Source organism: Hypomesus nipponensis, chromosome 22 (genome assembly GCF_054491055.1).
Source record: "Hypomesus nipponensis isolate SF chromosome 22, ASM5449105v1, whole genome shotgun sequence".
In the NCBI taxonomy this organism is placed as follows: domain Eukaryota; kingdom Metazoa; phylum Chordata; class Actinopteri; order Osmeriformes; family Osmeridae; genus Hypomesus; species Hypomesus nipponensis.
The window spans coordinates 1648191-1666631 of NC_140382.1; the positions used below are offsets into that span (position 1 = coordinate 1648191).

An 18441-nucleotide genomic window follows, 5' to 3' on the forward strand; every position below is an offset into this window, starting at 1 on the left:
TTATCCATTCATGTTAATGTACGGGTTTTGTGTCATTAGAATTTCCTCCTGATCTGCCCATACTCAAGGGTAAAACCTGGTTCTTGCGAATGACATCTACCTCTGTAAACACTGCTTTAACCACCAATGCCACCAAAAAACTAGCTCTTTAATAGCGTGGGTGGGCGGTATTTATACTGTGGAGTAGGGCTGGGCGTTATATTGAAAATTAGCAAAAATATTTTGACGATGTAAAATTTGACTTCCCCGAGGGGAAGGCACGATATTTTATAATATCGAGATGTCAATAATTAGTTTTATATCACCCAGCCCTACTGTGGAGTTGTTTTAACGAATTTACCTTAACATTAATATCCTGTGTCTTGGTAGTTTTAAATGAAATGATGCTGTCTACACAGAGCTGGACGTTGCAGACCAGGAATCTGCTTCCATCTCTTCAGCCGCCTCAGGTTTAACAACATGCTGGATTATCAGGTTCCCCAGCTACTGAGAATGCCGTTGCAGGTTAACGGGGACAGAAACGCACTCTCTCACACTAAGATACAAAATACACATGATAAGGGTTACTGGCTATCAACTTCTGGAAACATTCTGTAGCAGATACACACAAACATACTTTAAACATTCATTTCAGGAGCTCTGTCTGCATACCAAGCTGCTGGCCCCTATCACCTGTACCATTGCTGAGTTCCTGTCCAAAGCACCCGAACCTCCCCCTCTTCTCATAGTAAAAAATGCTGTGCAGATGCTTAAGGTAAGACCCACAATCTTTGGCATGAAATACTTATAATGTGCCTCTGCTTCAAACTTAAGTTTTTGTACAATCGTTTTGGTTGCTTTTCGTGGTGAGGGGATAATAATTCTTATATCGGTCAAAAGACCTCAAAAGGTGACAAGTTTGTTATTTTGGTTTTGATTTATGGCACTGAGTTCAGCTGGTTAGATTGAATTTGAATTAGAAATATTCAAGATGAACTATTTGGCTTGTTTCATCAGGTAAGAGAACATAACCAGAAGTTATCCAGGATTTGGTGACACAGTAAATGCATTCAAAGGATTTGTCTGTAGATGTTAAATATTGTAGCAATCTCAGTCACTGCGCAGAGAGGTTTTTCTGTAATGATCACTTTATTTCTTCACATCAATGCACGTAAATCACTGCTACTAAACCGTGAGCACGAAGAGACTCATCAACCAGAAAACACATCAACTTATTCAGGTGTCCCCGCCTCCCGGCCCCTCTGCCAGTCACCCCCGTAGTGCCTAGCAACCCCCACATGAGCTTCCGCTGCTGACAGAGAGCAAGAACACCAGCACGCATTCATCACAATGAACATGAACTTGAACAAATCAACACATACAAGACACTACAATATGATTATTGTGAAATTGTGCTCTAAAATTGAGACTTTGACACTTTTACCTCATTAGGGTCCAAGCAGCGAAAATGCTAGGGCACCTATTGTTTTTGTTAGTTTTATTATTATTATCATTATTGGTGGCCAAGCCGCGAAGCGGCAAATCCACCTGAGGGTTTCTACTTATTCTTATTATTAGGGGCCAAGCAGCGAAGCTCATTTTCAAAAATGAGGTACCATTGGATTCCTTGGATCAAGACGAGTTCAATACACGCCATTGCGTCAATTTCCGGTTATATAGATTTTCCGCTATTCCCGGTTTTATCAAAAACATTTGAAAGCCTACTCGCCTAATTTTTGTCAAATCTTTTTCAAAATGACCAGAGATGATCTTCACACCAAGCCTCACAAAAGTTATCGAAAATAATTTTGATCCTTACAACCGTTTGTCCGGTACAGCCAATCAAATTCAGCAGAAAAGCAGCCAAACAGGAAGTGAAGTCTTTGAGATATCAACACCAAACTTGGTATGATGACTCGGAACCCTCTCCTGAGGATATCTACGCAATTTGGTGTCATGTGATAACTGGGTGTGGCCGCAGGAAGCAAAAATGTGTTTTGGCCAATAACTATTTAAGTGTTTACTTTAATAAAGTAATTTATTTGTCTGTTGATGTCTTGTGAGTTATCAAGCTTGACCATCGATAATATTTCATAACAACCGAATTGACGCGGCCGCCATTTTGGATTTAATGGAAAAGTGTAAAAACCTTTTACACGCCCACATTTTTTCCAATGTTTACAGAATTTGGCACAGATGATCTTCAGACCAAGCTTCAAAAAGGCGTCAAATGGATTTTCCATTTTCAAAACCGTTTGTTCGGTAGAGCCGATCAAAGGCGGCGGCGAAGCGGCAAAAGACACGTGAGAGCGTAACTCAGCAACCATTTGTGCGATCGTCACCGAACTTGTGTTCCATCGTTCCCACGAGGAGCAGAGGAGGCCTGTGGTGTTATACCAGAAAAAAAACACTTTGAACACTCACTACTTTGGAACGCAAACAGATCTTTCAACCAAACTTGGTGTGTTGCATGAGTGCAACAGGTTGTTGTGACTTAATTGTTGCGCAAGTGCTATGGAGGCCATGTCCTGCTCTGGACTGCTTGGCCCCTCCATTGCTGCTTGCAGCTATATTTATTCTTAAGACTGGGTGTCTATTGCAGCCCCTAGAACCACATTGTCAGAAGTTGTGAAATGTGGCACACTTTTTGGGACCAGTCCCCTCATCAATTTCACCAAGTTTCATGTCTCCCATTCCAACCATCTAGCGCCACCAATGGGTCAAAGTTGAAGGTGTGTTTACACATGTTTCTTTTGAACCATATGCCCCATTGTCCAAAATGAGGTATCGTTGGATTCCCTGGATCAAGACGAGTTTAACGCACTCTGTGACATCATACCCAGTTCTATAGATTCTCCACCATTTTGAATGTAAAGGAAAAGCGTTTTTTCGCTACTTCTCCTACAATTCTTGTCGAATCTTCTTTAAAATTGCTACAGATGATCTTCAGACCAAGCCTCACAAAAGTTATCCCCTGGAGCCTTGATTTTCGCAACCGTTTGTTAGTTACAGCCACATCAAATCTATGTGGCTGAATTGATGTCGCCGCCATTTTGAATATAACATTTTTTTGCTACCTCTCCTATAAGGTTTGTCCAATCTTCATCAAATTTGGCACAGATCATCTTCAGACCAAGCCTCACAAAAGACATCAAGTTTTTTTGATTATCTAAACCTTTTGATTGACAACAAATTTGGTATAGGGACTAGGGACCCTGTTCTAAAGAAGTCCAAAATAGGTCATGCCATTTCACCTCTAGGTGGCGCTGCAATAAGCAAAAATTTGGCACCAATTATCTTCAGATCAAGCCTCACAAAAGACAGCGTTTTTTTCGTAGCACTCCGCAAGTAGTCCGGTAACTTTTCAACCCCAGCGTACTCTGGTGCTTAGCGACGTCAGCTGATTTGAAGCCTAAATAATGTTCAAAGTCTATGAAGTTCAACGTCTTTGGCGAACTATTTCTCTGCTGATCAACAATACGAATGGTAACAAATACATTGTAAAAAGTGTAATAAGCGGGATAATGTATAGAACGCCGGTCATTATCGAGGAAATAATCCCCTTCAGGGCGAAACAAAACCCCTCCGCTTTGCGTCGGGGTGCCGTTTGCCCTATCGGGTCTACTGTACATTATCTCTTACAAAAGAAACGTTCTAATTTCCTGCGCTTTCAAACAATCAGTGGAGTGTGGATAGCAACGGCAGATAGCTTGCCCCAAGCAAACTGCTTTTGAATTAGCCATGTCCCCCTAAATTAATATCGAACTTATTTACGTTTTGGGGGGCTTATTTTCAGTTAGCAGACGGTACTATTTGAATCGCAATTCCATCTGAAATACTGCCAGTGACAACGTTGTGACAGTAGCTTGTTTCAAAGGGGGTTCTCTTTATTATTCAAACTTATTAGTTCTTCTAAATTCTAATGCAAATTATTCTCAGTTTTAAAAGTAATGTTAAATCCTTTCAAATCATTGTTGGAATGCTGCTCCAGCCCCTTTCAAATATACCTTTCAGTTGCTTTGAAGCTTCAGCTTATAACTTTCTACTACATTTCACTATTTTCAGCTTTTTTAGCATGGTCAGCTATCCCCATTAATGTTTTCAGCATTCTCACGCCTACTATTTTCACACCGATTAAGCTAGAAACACCGTTCAAACTTTATTTGATAAGGTCTGAACTGCTCTAGTGTGCTATAACTTTTCTCACAAATAACTTTTAAAGTTAAGATATTAAAGATTAAAGTGCTTAAAAAAATGAATGGACTTCAATGGTTCAGAATTTAAGTCACATTCCATTGTGACATCATGCACTGCAGTGTTTCCCCTAGGATTTTTTTCAGCAGTGGGGGAAGGTCTGTCCAACCCCCCCCCCCCCCCTTTCTTGGCCAAAACAAAGTTCTAACCATATATTTTGGAGTAGGTTAATGTAATAGTCTAATAACAAATGTAATATTGCATATATTTGTCTTATTTTCCGTAAAGCAATACAGTTGGGCTACTTAAATTATGCTCTAAATGGCAGAAATATGCTGCCAATTAATAATTTACGTAACAACTTATTGTAAATGGTCAGTAGCCTAGCCTATCGAGGTACTCGAAAGCATGTACACTGTCGGCTTCATTTGATCTTGATAGGCTAAGCATTCTGTAGCAAATAATGACAATATACCCACTATTAATTAAAACTACTTCAGCATAATAATGAACCTAAAATACAAACGTGAGCAAGGGCAGCAATCGCTATCTAATCAACAGGCATGCAATGATGCTAGCAGGGGAAGAATACAAACAACGAAAATCATCAGTTAAGTTAAATTTGCAATAACTGTTGACTAATACAATAACAGGCTTTAATGAACTGAAAACATAAGTTATATGACTTACAGTTCTCAAGGACGCACACACGCAATCTCAACTGCGCTGTGAAGCGCGTGTCCTTGCTATTCTCTGACATGAACTCGAACACTCACTGCTGATAGACGACGGATTCTAATGATGTGAATATTTATATGATTGTTAGGCAAATCATCCTTTATCAAGACGATTTCACGGAGCCATTCTTACAAAAATCTTCTCCGTCGTCAATACTTTTTTATAAAACGTCATTTTCAACCACTTTCAATATAAGATAGAGGACAGGTTAGAGTATATTAAATGTGTGTAATTTTGGCATGAATTCAGAACAGCCGACTGATTTAAGATAGACTATTTTGTTCAAAAGTTATGACCACTTAAGTTATGAGTGGGATAACGCAATTCCAAGCTAGCGCAATGGCTCTCCATAACTAAGATCGGTTCTGCTTTTTTCCACAATCTACCAAATTGGCCAAGCATGGTACGTACATTGAGCTTAAAGTGTACATAATCTAGCTCGATCATTTTTCTTAAAGCAAGTTTCAACGAAATCTGAAAGAAATCGAGAATCTACACTGTCATAGCTGACCGTCACGAACAGCCAAACCGGGGTCCTGATAGTGTTTAATTGCAGCTGGCGTTAATCCTACGAACAAACGCTTCGTAACTGAAAAGTTTTACTTTTAGTTGACAATATTGAACACAGATGTTAAGAAACTTGTCTTTACTCGAAACATCTCAGTTTTCAATTTGAAGCAGTAAATCTAACACAGTAGGAATTCTCCCACGACATCCGCTCGGTCCGCTTTGACTAACAAATATGTTTTCTCAGTCCACCACACATTAGACGAGCTAGCGGTAAATTTTCAAGCACTTTCAATATAAGATACAGGCCATGTTAGAGTGGATGTACATACATAATTGTGTGGGCAATGTAGAACAGCAGACAGATTTGAAATATGATCTTTTGTTTTAGAGTTATGGCCATTCTAGTGATGAGTGCTTACAACATTAACTACGACTGTCATCATAGCTGCCATAGAACGGCAAAACTACTTACGTCTATAGATTGTTACCTACAAACAAATGCCTCGTAACAGTATTTACTTTTTATCGCGATATTGACAACAGTGGTTAAGGAACTTATCTTTAATCAAAAGATCGTCTCCGTTTTCAATTTGAAGCCGTATCTAGTTTACTGTAGGAAATCTGCCATTGCATCCTCTTTCTAGCTTCTCCGGCCAAAGATGGACGACAATGATGCATGCATTATTCATGCCTACGGTGTTAATACAGTCTGAAAAAATACTACTTTGACGCACTTGCAAGAAATGATCCGCTGGTTAGATGTAGCATGATCCCCTTTTAATACCCTCAAAAGTTCTGTTTTTTTTGCAGCAGCATTTTAATCTGAGTTCGAGTAGCTAGCTTTTTCAGTTGCACAACAAAGTCGAGATGTGACAAGATTGAATTTAAAAGTATAGCAAACTCACCAGGGACAATGGCAACATCGGAAACCTTGCACCATGGATTATTATTTTTATGTAATCTTTAAACACAGTGTCTGAACAGGACTGGGTGTGCACACAAGTTTCTCCTCCACCTTGAACCTGAAACCTAGATTCTAGGTTTGCTGACAATGACCAACCGTTGCTACGTTACAAGGAACCAATCCAATTGGCCAACGCTCTTCATCACTATATTTAAGAGCTAGAAACACTGTTCCACTGTTCAATCTGTATTTCTGTTTTTACATCTTTCAATTATTAATACTTTTCAGAATCAGAATGTACTCGCCAATAAACTTCAAACAGACGTAGAAGTGCACCATCATTGTCTTTGGCAGGTTGAATTTCTTCAGCTGCCGTAGGAAGTACATCCTCTGTTGTGCTTTCTTGATGAGGAAGCTGATGTTGAGTTCCCAATCGCGGAAGGACTCAGTGTTGACTGGGGTTGCACAGGGTAATGGGGGTGACTGTCTTAAGAGCATTGAGCTCTAACATAAGGTGAACATTTATGAAATTAAATAAGATACCCTTTCCATTTCACTCTTTTTTTCTCCTTTGTCAACCGTAAGAAAATATTGCAATGCAATGACAGATAAGCCTGTAACACTTTGCCTCACCATTCTGGTTTCAAAGCAACACTTTTTTCACCTTCATACTGCTGACATACTTTTGTCTGCTATGATATTGATAACTGTTATACAGTATACATCATCACTATATTTGTCAATTTTTCTAACTTCAAACTTTTTTCAGTCTTTCATTCTTTCATACTTTTAACGCATACAAATGTATTAAAGTCAATAATATACTATTTTCATAAATTTTTTCTCCCTTTTCAACAGTTAGAAAATATTGCAATGCATAACAATGACAGACATACATTTAACTTTTTTTCACAATTTTGGTGCAGCACAGTGCTCAGTGGTTTGCACTGCCGCCTCACAGCAAGAAGATCCCTGGTGCTATCTTTTCCCGGTTTTCTGCTATCATGCTGCGCGCGCACCCCGAATGTTTACAAACATAAAATTGGTTTATAGGCTACCAACCAACTTACATTTAAGTTGTTAAGTCAATTGACATGACTTGGACAGACCTGCCCCCACTGCAAAAAAAGAATTCCTAGAGGAAACACGGCATAAATTTGAATCCAGCCAGTCTCAAGCATGTCATGATACTGGATTATCTGTGAAGCCAAGTATGCCACAGTAGCTGTCTAGCAGTATAATCATAATGGTAACGATAATGTTTCAATCTCAGGGGATTTCTTGTCAAGTAGTCAGATTTATTGTGCTTTTAGATATAATGCTGCTACAGCCTCAGATATTGATCCTATACCCACAACAGTCTTTAAGCGAGTGTTTGATAGTGTCTCAGGTCCGGTGCTAGAGATTATAAACACATCCCTTAGAACTGGCGTTTTCCCAGATGCCTTCAAAAAAGCTGTTGTAAAGCCCCTATTAAAGAAACCCAAATTGGATAACAGTCTACTTGCAAATTACAGACCAATATCAAACCTTCCATGTATTAGTAAAGTACTGGAAAAGATAGTTTTAGTCCAATTACATTCTTTTCTTGAAGAAAATAACATCCTGGAAGTCTCGCAGTCAGGTTTCAGGAAATACCACAGTACTGAAACTGCCATCACCAAAATAATTAGCGACCTCAGACTAAACTCTGATGCAAATAAAGTCGCTATCCTTATCCTGTCAGATCTCAGTGCAGCATTTGATACCATTGATCATGACATCCTAATCAATAGACAGGAAAAGCTTACAGGGCTCCAGACTAACTTTTTTTACTAGGAGCACAGTAGCCCCTGACTGAAAATTTTAGGACTGCAAGCAGAAAATTAAGGGGCAGACCTTATATTGACCTGCAATGCATTTATTAACATAACTGGAGAGGGTACAATTCATTGGCAATTTTAGATCCTTTTTAGGAGTGCTCAAACACTCCTAATATTTTTTTTAATATTTTCTTAAATATATTATTTATTATCATTTGATCCTGGTAGTTCATGAAGAAAGGAACATCCTTAGTTTTTTCATTCAATATTTTGCATAATAATACATAAATGTATTCATTGTCATCCAGTGAAATTAGGGATTTATATTAGCAAGGGGGTTTACGTTTAGCACTTTTGCTAGGCACTGTATTCATGTCACATTCTCATTGGGGGCTGAGCACCCCTAAAGGTCTGATCCTAGAATCACCCCTGCAACGCACCATATAAGCTTGAGTTTAAATACATTATTTAATGTGACATTACGTACTGTACATGCAAGTCTTAGCTAAATGACTTAAATGTATGATGCACTTTTTGATCAGTCCTCCGACACCACAACACGATACTTGCCGAGTATCACACCGCAACAGCTCAAACACAGGAAGGGATACAGTAGCAACGCTAGTGCTAAATAAGTATTTAGCTGCTAAGCTCCATGACGCCGGGTAAGAAGGGCTTGTAAAACTGCTCACCAAAAGAACGAAGGGGCACCCACTTGTCTGGCAGATTAAGACATGTTTGTAGGAACCTAGCGAAAAATAGCCTCAACTTTCCTAGACTTTGAGCTACGGAATGCAGAAGGAAAGTTGATATCGCTGTCTTACTAGAACGTTGTATCTATGCGTTGTTGCTAACGTGTGCTGACACTGTGCACACCCAATGAATTAAAAATGTGTAGGTCGCACATGCGCGAGTGCTTGTAAAAAATGCTCGCATTGTCTCAAAAACTGGTTGCAAAAAGCCAGTCTTGGAGCCCTGGCTTATTGGGTTCACGGATAGTGTATTGAACTGGATGAAATCATACATCACAGGGAGGAAGTTTTGTTAGTTTAGGGGACCATAGGTCCAAGATTTCACAAGGACGCTGCCGAGGTCCATTATATATTTCCATAGCTATGCCGATGACACACAACTATATATATATCCACTGAACCCAACGATGTAACGGCCATCAATTCCATTACCAACTGCCTGTTGGCAATAAACAAATGGATGAATGAAAACTTTCTTAAATTAAATGAATACAAAACCAAAGTCCGACTATGTGGCCCCAAATCCAAAAGAGAGATGCTTACTAAGAATCGAGGAGGCTTAACCCCCTGTCTCAAGCCAGAGGTGACGAGTTTCGGTGTAATCCTGGACTCAGATTTGAATTTCAACTCTCACATAAACAAGGTGACCAAAACAGCTGTCTTTCACCTAAGGAATATAGCAAAGGTACGACCATTCATAAACCAAAATGAATCAGAGAAGTTAATTCATGCTTTTATATCCAGCCAGCTGGACTACTGTAACGCACTTTTCGCTGGTCTTCCCAAGAAAACCACTGAAAGACTACAGCTCATTCAAAATTCTGCAGCTAGATTGTTAACCAAAACTAAAAGGAGAGAACACATTAGTCCTGTCCTAACTACTTTACACTTGGCTCCCTGTTACCTTCAGAATTGACTTGAAGGTCCTTTTCTTCACATACAAAGCTCTACAAGGACCTAGCTACATAGCTAACTCCCTTATAAACTACACAGCAGCTAGAACACTGCAATCATCAAATGCAGTCATAATATAGGTCACCAGAAGCAGTCATAAGAAGATTGGTGATTCGGCCTTTGTCAATTACACCCCAAAACTATGGAACAAATTAAATATTAGGGAAGCAAACATTGCTTTTTTACATTTTTTAAAGAGCTTAAAACCTACCTTTTTACCGAAGCATTTAAGTCATTTAGTCTCAAAAGGGTTTTACTGCTTTTATTAGTTATTATTGTTCTTATAGATTTGATATTTTAATTTACTGTTATCACATGTATTATTGTTTTTATTGATTTCATGTAAAGCACCTTGAGTTACAATTCTTGAATGAATTGTGCTATATATATTTCTTACTTACTAGTTACTTTTGTCGTGTGAAGAAGAGGGGTCAAAGTTCAGTGGTCGTCATTGAATGGTCTGTAGACACAACGGGATCTTTTGTTATAGTTCTTTGTAATCCAGTGAGTTGCTGATTGAGAAGAATAGGCTAATGATGTCCTTCCTTTGTTGTTCCTCCACAAGACCATCGATGCCATGGACCCCTGGGAGGACCTGACAGAGCTGGGATACCACCTGGCCGACCTGCCCGTGGAACCCCACCTGGGCAAGATGGTGCTGTGTGCCGTGGTGCTTAAGTGCTTGGACCCCATCCTGACCATCGCCTGCACTCTGGCACACCGCGACCCCTTTGTGCTGCCTTCACAGGCATCGCAGAAGAGGACAGCCATGCTGTGCCGCAAGCGCTTCACTGCAGCAACCTTTAGCGACCACATGGCTCTGCTGCGAGCCTTCCAGGTATCAGAAGTAGGATGGGAGTTGATTATATGTGTGACTGGTCAGAACATTGAAGAATTCCTTTTTGACAATGTGTTGTTGTTTTTGATAATTTCCTATAACACATTAATAATGAATGAATGGCCTGATGTGTTTGTCATCTTGTTTGCAGGCTTGGCAGAAGGCCCGCAGTGATGGCTGGGAGAGATCCTTCTGTGAGAAAAACTTCCTGTCCCAGGCCACCATGGAAATCATCATAGGCATGAGAACCCAGCTGCTGGGACAGCTCAGAGCAATAGGTGGGTTTCCTGGTTAACTCTGTGTGTTGTTTTATCCTCCGACTTAACTCGTTCCAACGTTCACACTTAATTGTTTTACATAGTTTTTTATACAACAAATGCTATTTGTAAGGAAAGACATATACAATACACTCAGCTTATGATTCAATACATATCACGATACTGGGTTCACGATATGATACGCATCACAATATTTTGAACAAAATTAAAAAATGAAACGGAAATTCAAATAACAGATTTATTTCCAATACATTACCAAATTTCAATAACTTGCTTTGTTGTACATGTAACTTAGTTTATACGTACCTTTAACCTATACCAATGACGATTTCTTTAAGACTGCAAGGGAAGCTCAGCTAACCCTAACCCTATGCTGCGATTATGTCCTGCCCACGGACGCTCACCTTCTCTGGGGGTGAATGGCGGAGTGGGCTGGCCTGGACGCTAGGCTTCTGCGTGATGATTGGAGGGTCTGTCGAAAGATTGTATCATGTTGATTGACAGTTATTTTGTACTAGAAAAAGTCGCCAAAGCTATTCAAACTCAGTCCCGTCGCGGATTTTGCAAGTGTAGTCGAAACTGCTGTAACCTATTTCTTGGTATTTGCTTGGTGAAATTTGCTTGCCAATTTTCATCATACATTTCATACAATTATACACCACATTCCTTGTTCCAGTTTAACTTAATTCCCATATTTCCTTTGAGTTTAATATTGTTTCGTTACATCGTTCATTCATTCTGTAGGCTAGGCTAGTGTCGTAGGGGTGAACTAGCCAGTGAACTAGCAAAATACAAATGTATATGATGCATGCTGAAAATGAGCTTCCCCTATTTGAAAGACCAGCAGCCGCCACTGACCTATACGTAGGTTGCATGTTGGTAGCTCAACCAATTAGCCTGATGTTGTCATACACATAATTCTAGTCAGAATATGAGTCTGAAACCGCTCCGTTGGGCTGTGAGTATGAGGCGTGTTTCAACCGAACTCAAAGAAAAAAAATGCCTCTTCGCTCAATTGGATATACCTACAACCAATCAGAGCAACGTAGTATGTTGTTTGTTGAAAACAAATTCAACCCAAGCGCTCTTTCGTGACGTGGTTGATAATTTTCACCAGCTGCCAGTTAACGTTATTCTTAGTGGGGCTGGGAAATATTCAGTCAATTCGGTAACCATCCTAATACAATTGAACACAAACTGCATGATATGAGTTCTCTGTGAAATACTAATTTTGTAATTAATGCACACATATAGGTAAATGTCCACATTTGTGGACTATAAATATCATTACACTCAGTTCAGAAATATTTAAAACCATGGACATCTGTGCACTTGAGACTTAGGAAACACATCACAACTATTACTGTAAAACAAAATATTAAGGATTTATAAATGAATTTAACACAATCAATTATCTTTGATAGAACATGCCTGTTCTTATCCACTTCTTCGTTGTTTCTCCTCACCTCAATCCGGTGACCTTCGTCCAGTTGCATAGCGATTGTCTCTGACTGCATCCAGCTAGCCAGACCTTTCTGTTGTGGCTTACCAATCGTGGGAAAAACCTCTGTGTATGTTTTACCGCTACCCTTTTCGCTCGCCTGTTAATTAGTAATTTTGATGTCAGGTTGGGCCAAATTCTTTTATTTTTATTTTCTCCACTAAAGTTCTCCTCTCAAAAGGATTTTGGAGAGGATGTCTGACAGAATTTGAGAAATGAGAACGTCTGAAGTCTGGTCCGGAGTCATTTATTTTCAATAACGTCAAGTAGGCCTTACAGTTGCAAAATCACTTCTATACTCTAACTCAGCTTGGGGCGCTAATTCCAGTGTCCTTCAGGCATTATTTTTGAGGACGCTGATTGGCTAAATATGTGTTTCTTGTAAGCAACAGTCAGCAATTCACCTATCGCCTGCAGGTTGGTAGGCGTTTCGATGGGTGCTTTTTCTAGCGCCCCAGATGTCGAGCATGAAGTAAATTGTTCCCAAAAGTGTGTGTGTGTGTGTGTGTGTGTGTGTGTGTGTGTGTGTGTGTGTGTGTGTGTGTGTGTGTGTGTGTGTGTGTGTGTGTGTGTGTGTGTGTGTGTGTGTGTGTGTGTGTGTGTGTGTGTGTGTGTGTGTGTGTGTGTGTGTGTGTGTGTGTGTGTGTGTGTGTGTGTGTGTGTAAATAAATACACTTTATTGTGTATTTTTAACATGGTCATGCTTAAAATGAGTAGTTATTGTTTAGAAAATATATTACATGAACAGCTCCCAGACCCAACTCCCCGACCAAATTGTTTTTTTGGGCGGGGCTGAGTTGGGCTGGCAGCCAGGCTATCAATAGGAAAATGCACAAATTGCCATAATTTTACGAGACATACAGTGCTGCTTGAGTGCCGTCTCCTTCCACTGTAAGACAAATCATTTACAAATGGAGGGCATTCAACATGACCGCAACTGCCTAGAAGTGGACGCCCATCAAGACTATCACCAAGAAGCACCATAATAATATTAATAATAATCATGTAAAAGCCAACCCACACATCACCTCTAAAGAGTTGCAGACCTCTCTGGCAGCATCTGGGGTTAATGTAACACATGGGTTTACAATCAGACAGAAATTTTCATAGACATGACATTCATAGGGTTATATATATTTAGCATGTGAGTATTGTGAATTTAGTTTGTCACACAAGATGACATTTGGGATTTTATCCTTACCCGGAAAGGAGTTTTGACCGAGTCATTGTCTAAGTGTGAAGTGTAGAGTAGATTAGTCGCATGATCTTTAACTTATTCTTTGTCAATTGTGGAGTGAGAATTTTGGTTATGCGAGTATAGGTTACAAGTGGCTGATAACTCATGCACCATTGATAATTGTGATGGGAATTCAACTTGATTCCATATTGATTCAGAGGGTGCAGGCTACATTGGTATAGAGATTTCACATGTGGCAAATTGATTAAAATCAATTAACAGATATAGGAAGGAACTGATATGCAGATTTTTTGTGTACATAGAAGCTCGAGTCTGTGAAGGCAAGAGGTCATACACCGAGGCCCAACTCTGAGTAGAATATAGACATAGAAAGCACACGGTCCAGACAGTTAGGAGGCAGTAAGGCTAATCATGTACAAATAGGGCTTATGTGATTAACGACCACTTCACCTGTCTGTACGTTCTAGTGTATCAGTGTACTGACACTGAAGACCCGTTAAGGAAGCGATTCTGTGCATTCTATGTTTGAACATGTCCAGTACTGTACTTAAGCACTCTTGAGAGAGATTTTCATTCGCGCTAGCCACTCTGTTGTGGATTGGTGGCATGATCCGACATCGAGCTCATAAAAACTAAGTCAATTCTTTTTGTAATTGTCGTGACTCTTTCTGGCCTGCCTGCTGACAGATCCATCCTTTCAGGAGGGTTGCTGAAAGGAGGCCTTCTGGAAGTCCATTCTCATTCTGAGTCCAAGATAAAAATATAGCTGCAAGCAGCAATGTGGTGGCCAAGCAGGTCAGATGACTTAGAAGAAACTTTCGACATCTAGTGACTGTGGTGTACCTGGCTTCCTTTGCAGTGGCTTATAGTCTCGCTAAACAGAGAATCAGAGACATTCCAAAAAGCTTGTCAGCTTTGGCTGGATTGGAACCTCTGACGTTGACGTTTCCAAGACACCAATTGATCTTAGTGAGCTATTCTCAGTGCTGGAAATCACAGATTTCAGCTACCGGGTAAAAATATTAGCTGTGTTTCCTGTGGCAAGCGTGGTCAGATTAGGCCCAAGTTTAAACAGCTGTAATTCAGTTATATTTTGACATGTCACAGTGATTGTGGTCTGAAGATAATCTGTGCCAAATTAGGTAAATTTTTGATATTCACCAAAAACGTTTTATTCATTCAGAATGGCGGCCACATCAATTCAGCTGGTATCACTATTTAACATGTCAGACACGGGATCGCCCCCTAGCGGTTAGATGACACAACCTTTGTGGACCTCTTTGGAACAGGGTCCCGAACACCTGTACCAAGTTTGATGTCAATTCAGCAAACATTTCCTGAGATATTATCTCACTTCCTGTTTTGGCGGCTTCATCGCCAACTTTGATCAGCTTTACTGGAAAAACTGTTTTGAAAATCAAAAACCCTGTGAAAACGTTTGTGAGGCTTGATCTGAAGATAATTGGTGCAAAATGTTTGCTTATTGCAGCGCCACCTAGAGGTGAAATGGCATGACCTATTTTGGACTTCTTTAGAACAGGGTCCCTAGTCCCTAATTTGGTGTCAATGCAGTAAAGAGGTTCTGAGATATGACCTCACTTCTTTTATGGTAGCTTGGTTGACGACTTTGTTTGGCTGTTCCAGTCAAAAGGTTTAGACAATCAAAAAAACATGTGATGTCTTTTGTGAGGATTGGTGTGAAGATGATTTGTGCCAAATTTGGTGAAGATTGGACAAACCTTATAGGAGATGTAGCGAAAAAAACGTTATATTCAAAATGGCAGCCACATCAATTCATTTTGAAATCGTTTTTTAGTTACAGCCACATCAAATTTATGTGGCTGTAACTAAAAAACGATTTCGAAAATCAAAAATCCATGTGATAACTTTTGTGAGGCTTGGTCTGAAGATCATCTGTGGCAATTTTGAAGAAGATTCAACAAGAATTGTAGGAGGAGTAGCGAAAAAACGTTTTCCCTTTACATTCAAAATGGCGGAGAATCTATAGAACTGGGTATGATGTCATAGAGTGCGTTGAACTCGTCTTGATCCAGGGAATCCAAAGATACCTAATTTTGGACATTGGGGCATGTTGTTCAAAAGTAACATGTGTAAACACACCTCTAGGTGGCTTCGCGACTTGGCCACAAATTATTTGGTCACAATCAAAACTGCTTTGTTCAGAGAAAAGCCAACACTGCATACCAAGTAAAGAACCTCCTCCCAACAGTGAAGCATGGTGGTGGAAATGTGACAGTCTAGGGCTGCTTTTCTGCTTCCGGACCTCGAAGATTCCATATTATCCAGGGAAACATTTATTCTCAGGCTTATCAACAAATACTTGATCAGAAGTAATCTCCGGCGTCAGTCAGGGAGTTGAAGCTAAGCCGAAAACTGGTTCTGCAACAAGACAACAACCCAAAGCTAACACTAAAGCCTAGTTTATACTTATGTCGCCGACACTTTTGAAATGGTCGCAGACGAAGAAAAAAAGTGTCGCTGAAGCTGCTGCATTTATACTTCGGCAAACACATAGCTATGGTTACATTGTTTACGCTTTGTAGCCTAGGTGATCGATCGGAGAAAAATGGCTGTAGCAAATTTTGACAGGCATTATAAAGGTGTGGATATGTTCTAACTTGCTCTGCCAATCTCTCCTCTTTTCCTTCCATCTTAAACAGCTGTTGAGCGTTCACTGAAAATTCAAAACAATGCAGTCAACGACGCGTGCCGTCTATCTAGCCAATCACACTTGCGCGACACTATGTGACGACATCAGCGCCAGTAGAAATTTCTCCTGGTAGGCGACACTTTCAAGCGACGGTTAAAAGTGTCGACGGTGACGCCATTTCTGTCGGCGACCTTTTGAAAAGTGTCTGCGACCTAAGTATAAATTGGGCTTAACCCTACTAAAACTACCAAGGAATTGCTTGAAAAGAGGATTTGTATTCTGGATTGACCTAGTCAAAATCCGGAGCTCAATCCAATAGAAATGTTGTGGCTAGACTTGAAGCGGGCGGTACATGCCAGATATCCCTCCAACTTCTCTCAACTGGCTGAGTTCTGCAAGGGGGAGTGGGCAAAAATCCCCAACATCAGATGCGAGAGACTGGTCAGTGGTTACAGAAGATGTTTGGTTGAAGTAATGGCTGCAAAAGGACGTGCCACAAGCTACTAACTAAAATTGTTCACATATATTTGCTAATTTTTTGAGAAACCACTTTTGTTGAATAAATAATGGAAATACACAATTTGTATTTGTTTGTGTGCATTATTTGGAAAGTCTGCTGTACAAATTGGTGTTTGGATGTACATTTAAAAAGGTTATTTTACCTGACCATGAGTAGTGTCAGTACCCATGTAAAGTATATCGGTTTCATCATAGACTCGGTTTCATAGGTTGCGACACTGAAACACTTCATCAGTTACGACTGATTTTTAAGTTTAAATCTGCATTCTCTTTTCAAGACCTTGAAACAGTTATTCATGCTTTTATCACCTCACGTTTAGATGATTGCAATTCCTTTTATGATGGTCTCCCCCAGTCCTCACTCCCGTCTTCAGATGGTGCATGTCCAGTATATAATACGTTTTAAAATGTTATTGTTTGTTTTTCAAGCTCTTAATGGACAGGCCCCTCAGACCTCATACAACTACACGCACCCATTAGGTCACTGAGGTTTGCGGCCAAACTACTTTTATGCACTCCCCGGTCACGCTGCATACGTACAGGTGACAGAGCCTATGCAGTTGCTGGTCCTATGGTGTGGATTCAACTTCCCCTTTCTATCAGGCAGGCTCCTTCATTGTCTGTTTTTAAATCCAAACTTAAAACGCACTTATATGCACTAGCGTTTCCCACTACCTATTGAGTTGTAATGTTACTTATTTTACTGTATTGACAGTTTGTATTTTGTTTTTACTATGTATTTTATGATGTATTTTCTGTGCTTTTGATGGGATTTATTCGCCATGTTTGCACAGTCAAGGAATTTGCTTTGCAGGAAGGTGGATACAATAAACATATAGGAACCTTAAATTTAAATATGTGGACTATCTATACTAAGGGTACATAAACTAGCATTACTAAGTGGAATTAGAATTAAAATAAAATATACAATAACATAAAATAAAATATAAGTTGCCTGTAATTTACAAAAAAAAGTATTACAAAAGTATTACAAAAAATACAAATGTACAGGATACAATTTTGTAGTGCAGTGCAAAATGTGTTTTAAGCAGGAAGTTATTAGTCAGTGTGATCCCTTGGCCTTGTTGCGTAGGCCAACAGCGGAAGGGAAGAAACTGTTTTTGTGGCGCGAGGTATTGTTCCTGATGGACCGCAGCCTTCTGCCAGAGGGGAGTGACTTGAACAGAGAGTGTCCAGGGTGGGAGGAGTCGGCCATAATCTTCCTCGCATGCCTCAGGGTCCTTGAGGTGTGCAGGTCCTCGAGGGGAGGTAGAATGCAGCTGATCACCTTCTCAGCAGTGCGGATGATACGCTGCAGCCTGCTCTTGTCCTTGGCAGTGGCAGCAGCGTACCAGATGGTGACGGAGGAGGTGAGGATGGACTCAATGATGGCAGAGTAGAAGTGCACCATCATTGTCTTTGGCAGGTTGAATTTCTTCAGCTGCCGAAAGAAGTACATCCTCTGTTGTGCTTCGGCACCTCGGTCAGCCTTGTTGTGTTAGTGTGCTTTATAAATACAATTTACTTACTTACTTACATGTATGGAGAGTTCACAAACTTTAAAGCAGCACTGTATTGTAAAATGTTTGCATCATAATATATG

General features: G+C 40.1%; 1 protein-coding gene across 6 annotated transcripts in view; it reads left to right on the top strand.

The window, feature by feature from the left end:
* ythdc2 (YTH domain containing 2) overlaps window positions 1-18441 on the top strand; it is an 84751-nt gene that overhangs the window by 37264 nt on the left and 29046 nt on the right. For all 6 annotated transcript variants that reach the window (XM_084686266.1, XM_084686270.1, XM_084686269.1 and 3 more), the window contains 4 exons: window positions 399-504; window positions 635-754; window positions 10399-10671; window positions 10823-10949. In XM_084686266.1, the coding sequence (XP_084542392.1) occupies window positions 399-504; window positions 635-754; window positions 10399-10671; window positions 10823-10949 (626 nt within the window). The remainder of the gene's footprint in view (window positions 1-398; window positions 505-634; window positions 755-10398; window positions 10672-10822; window positions 10950-18441) is intronic.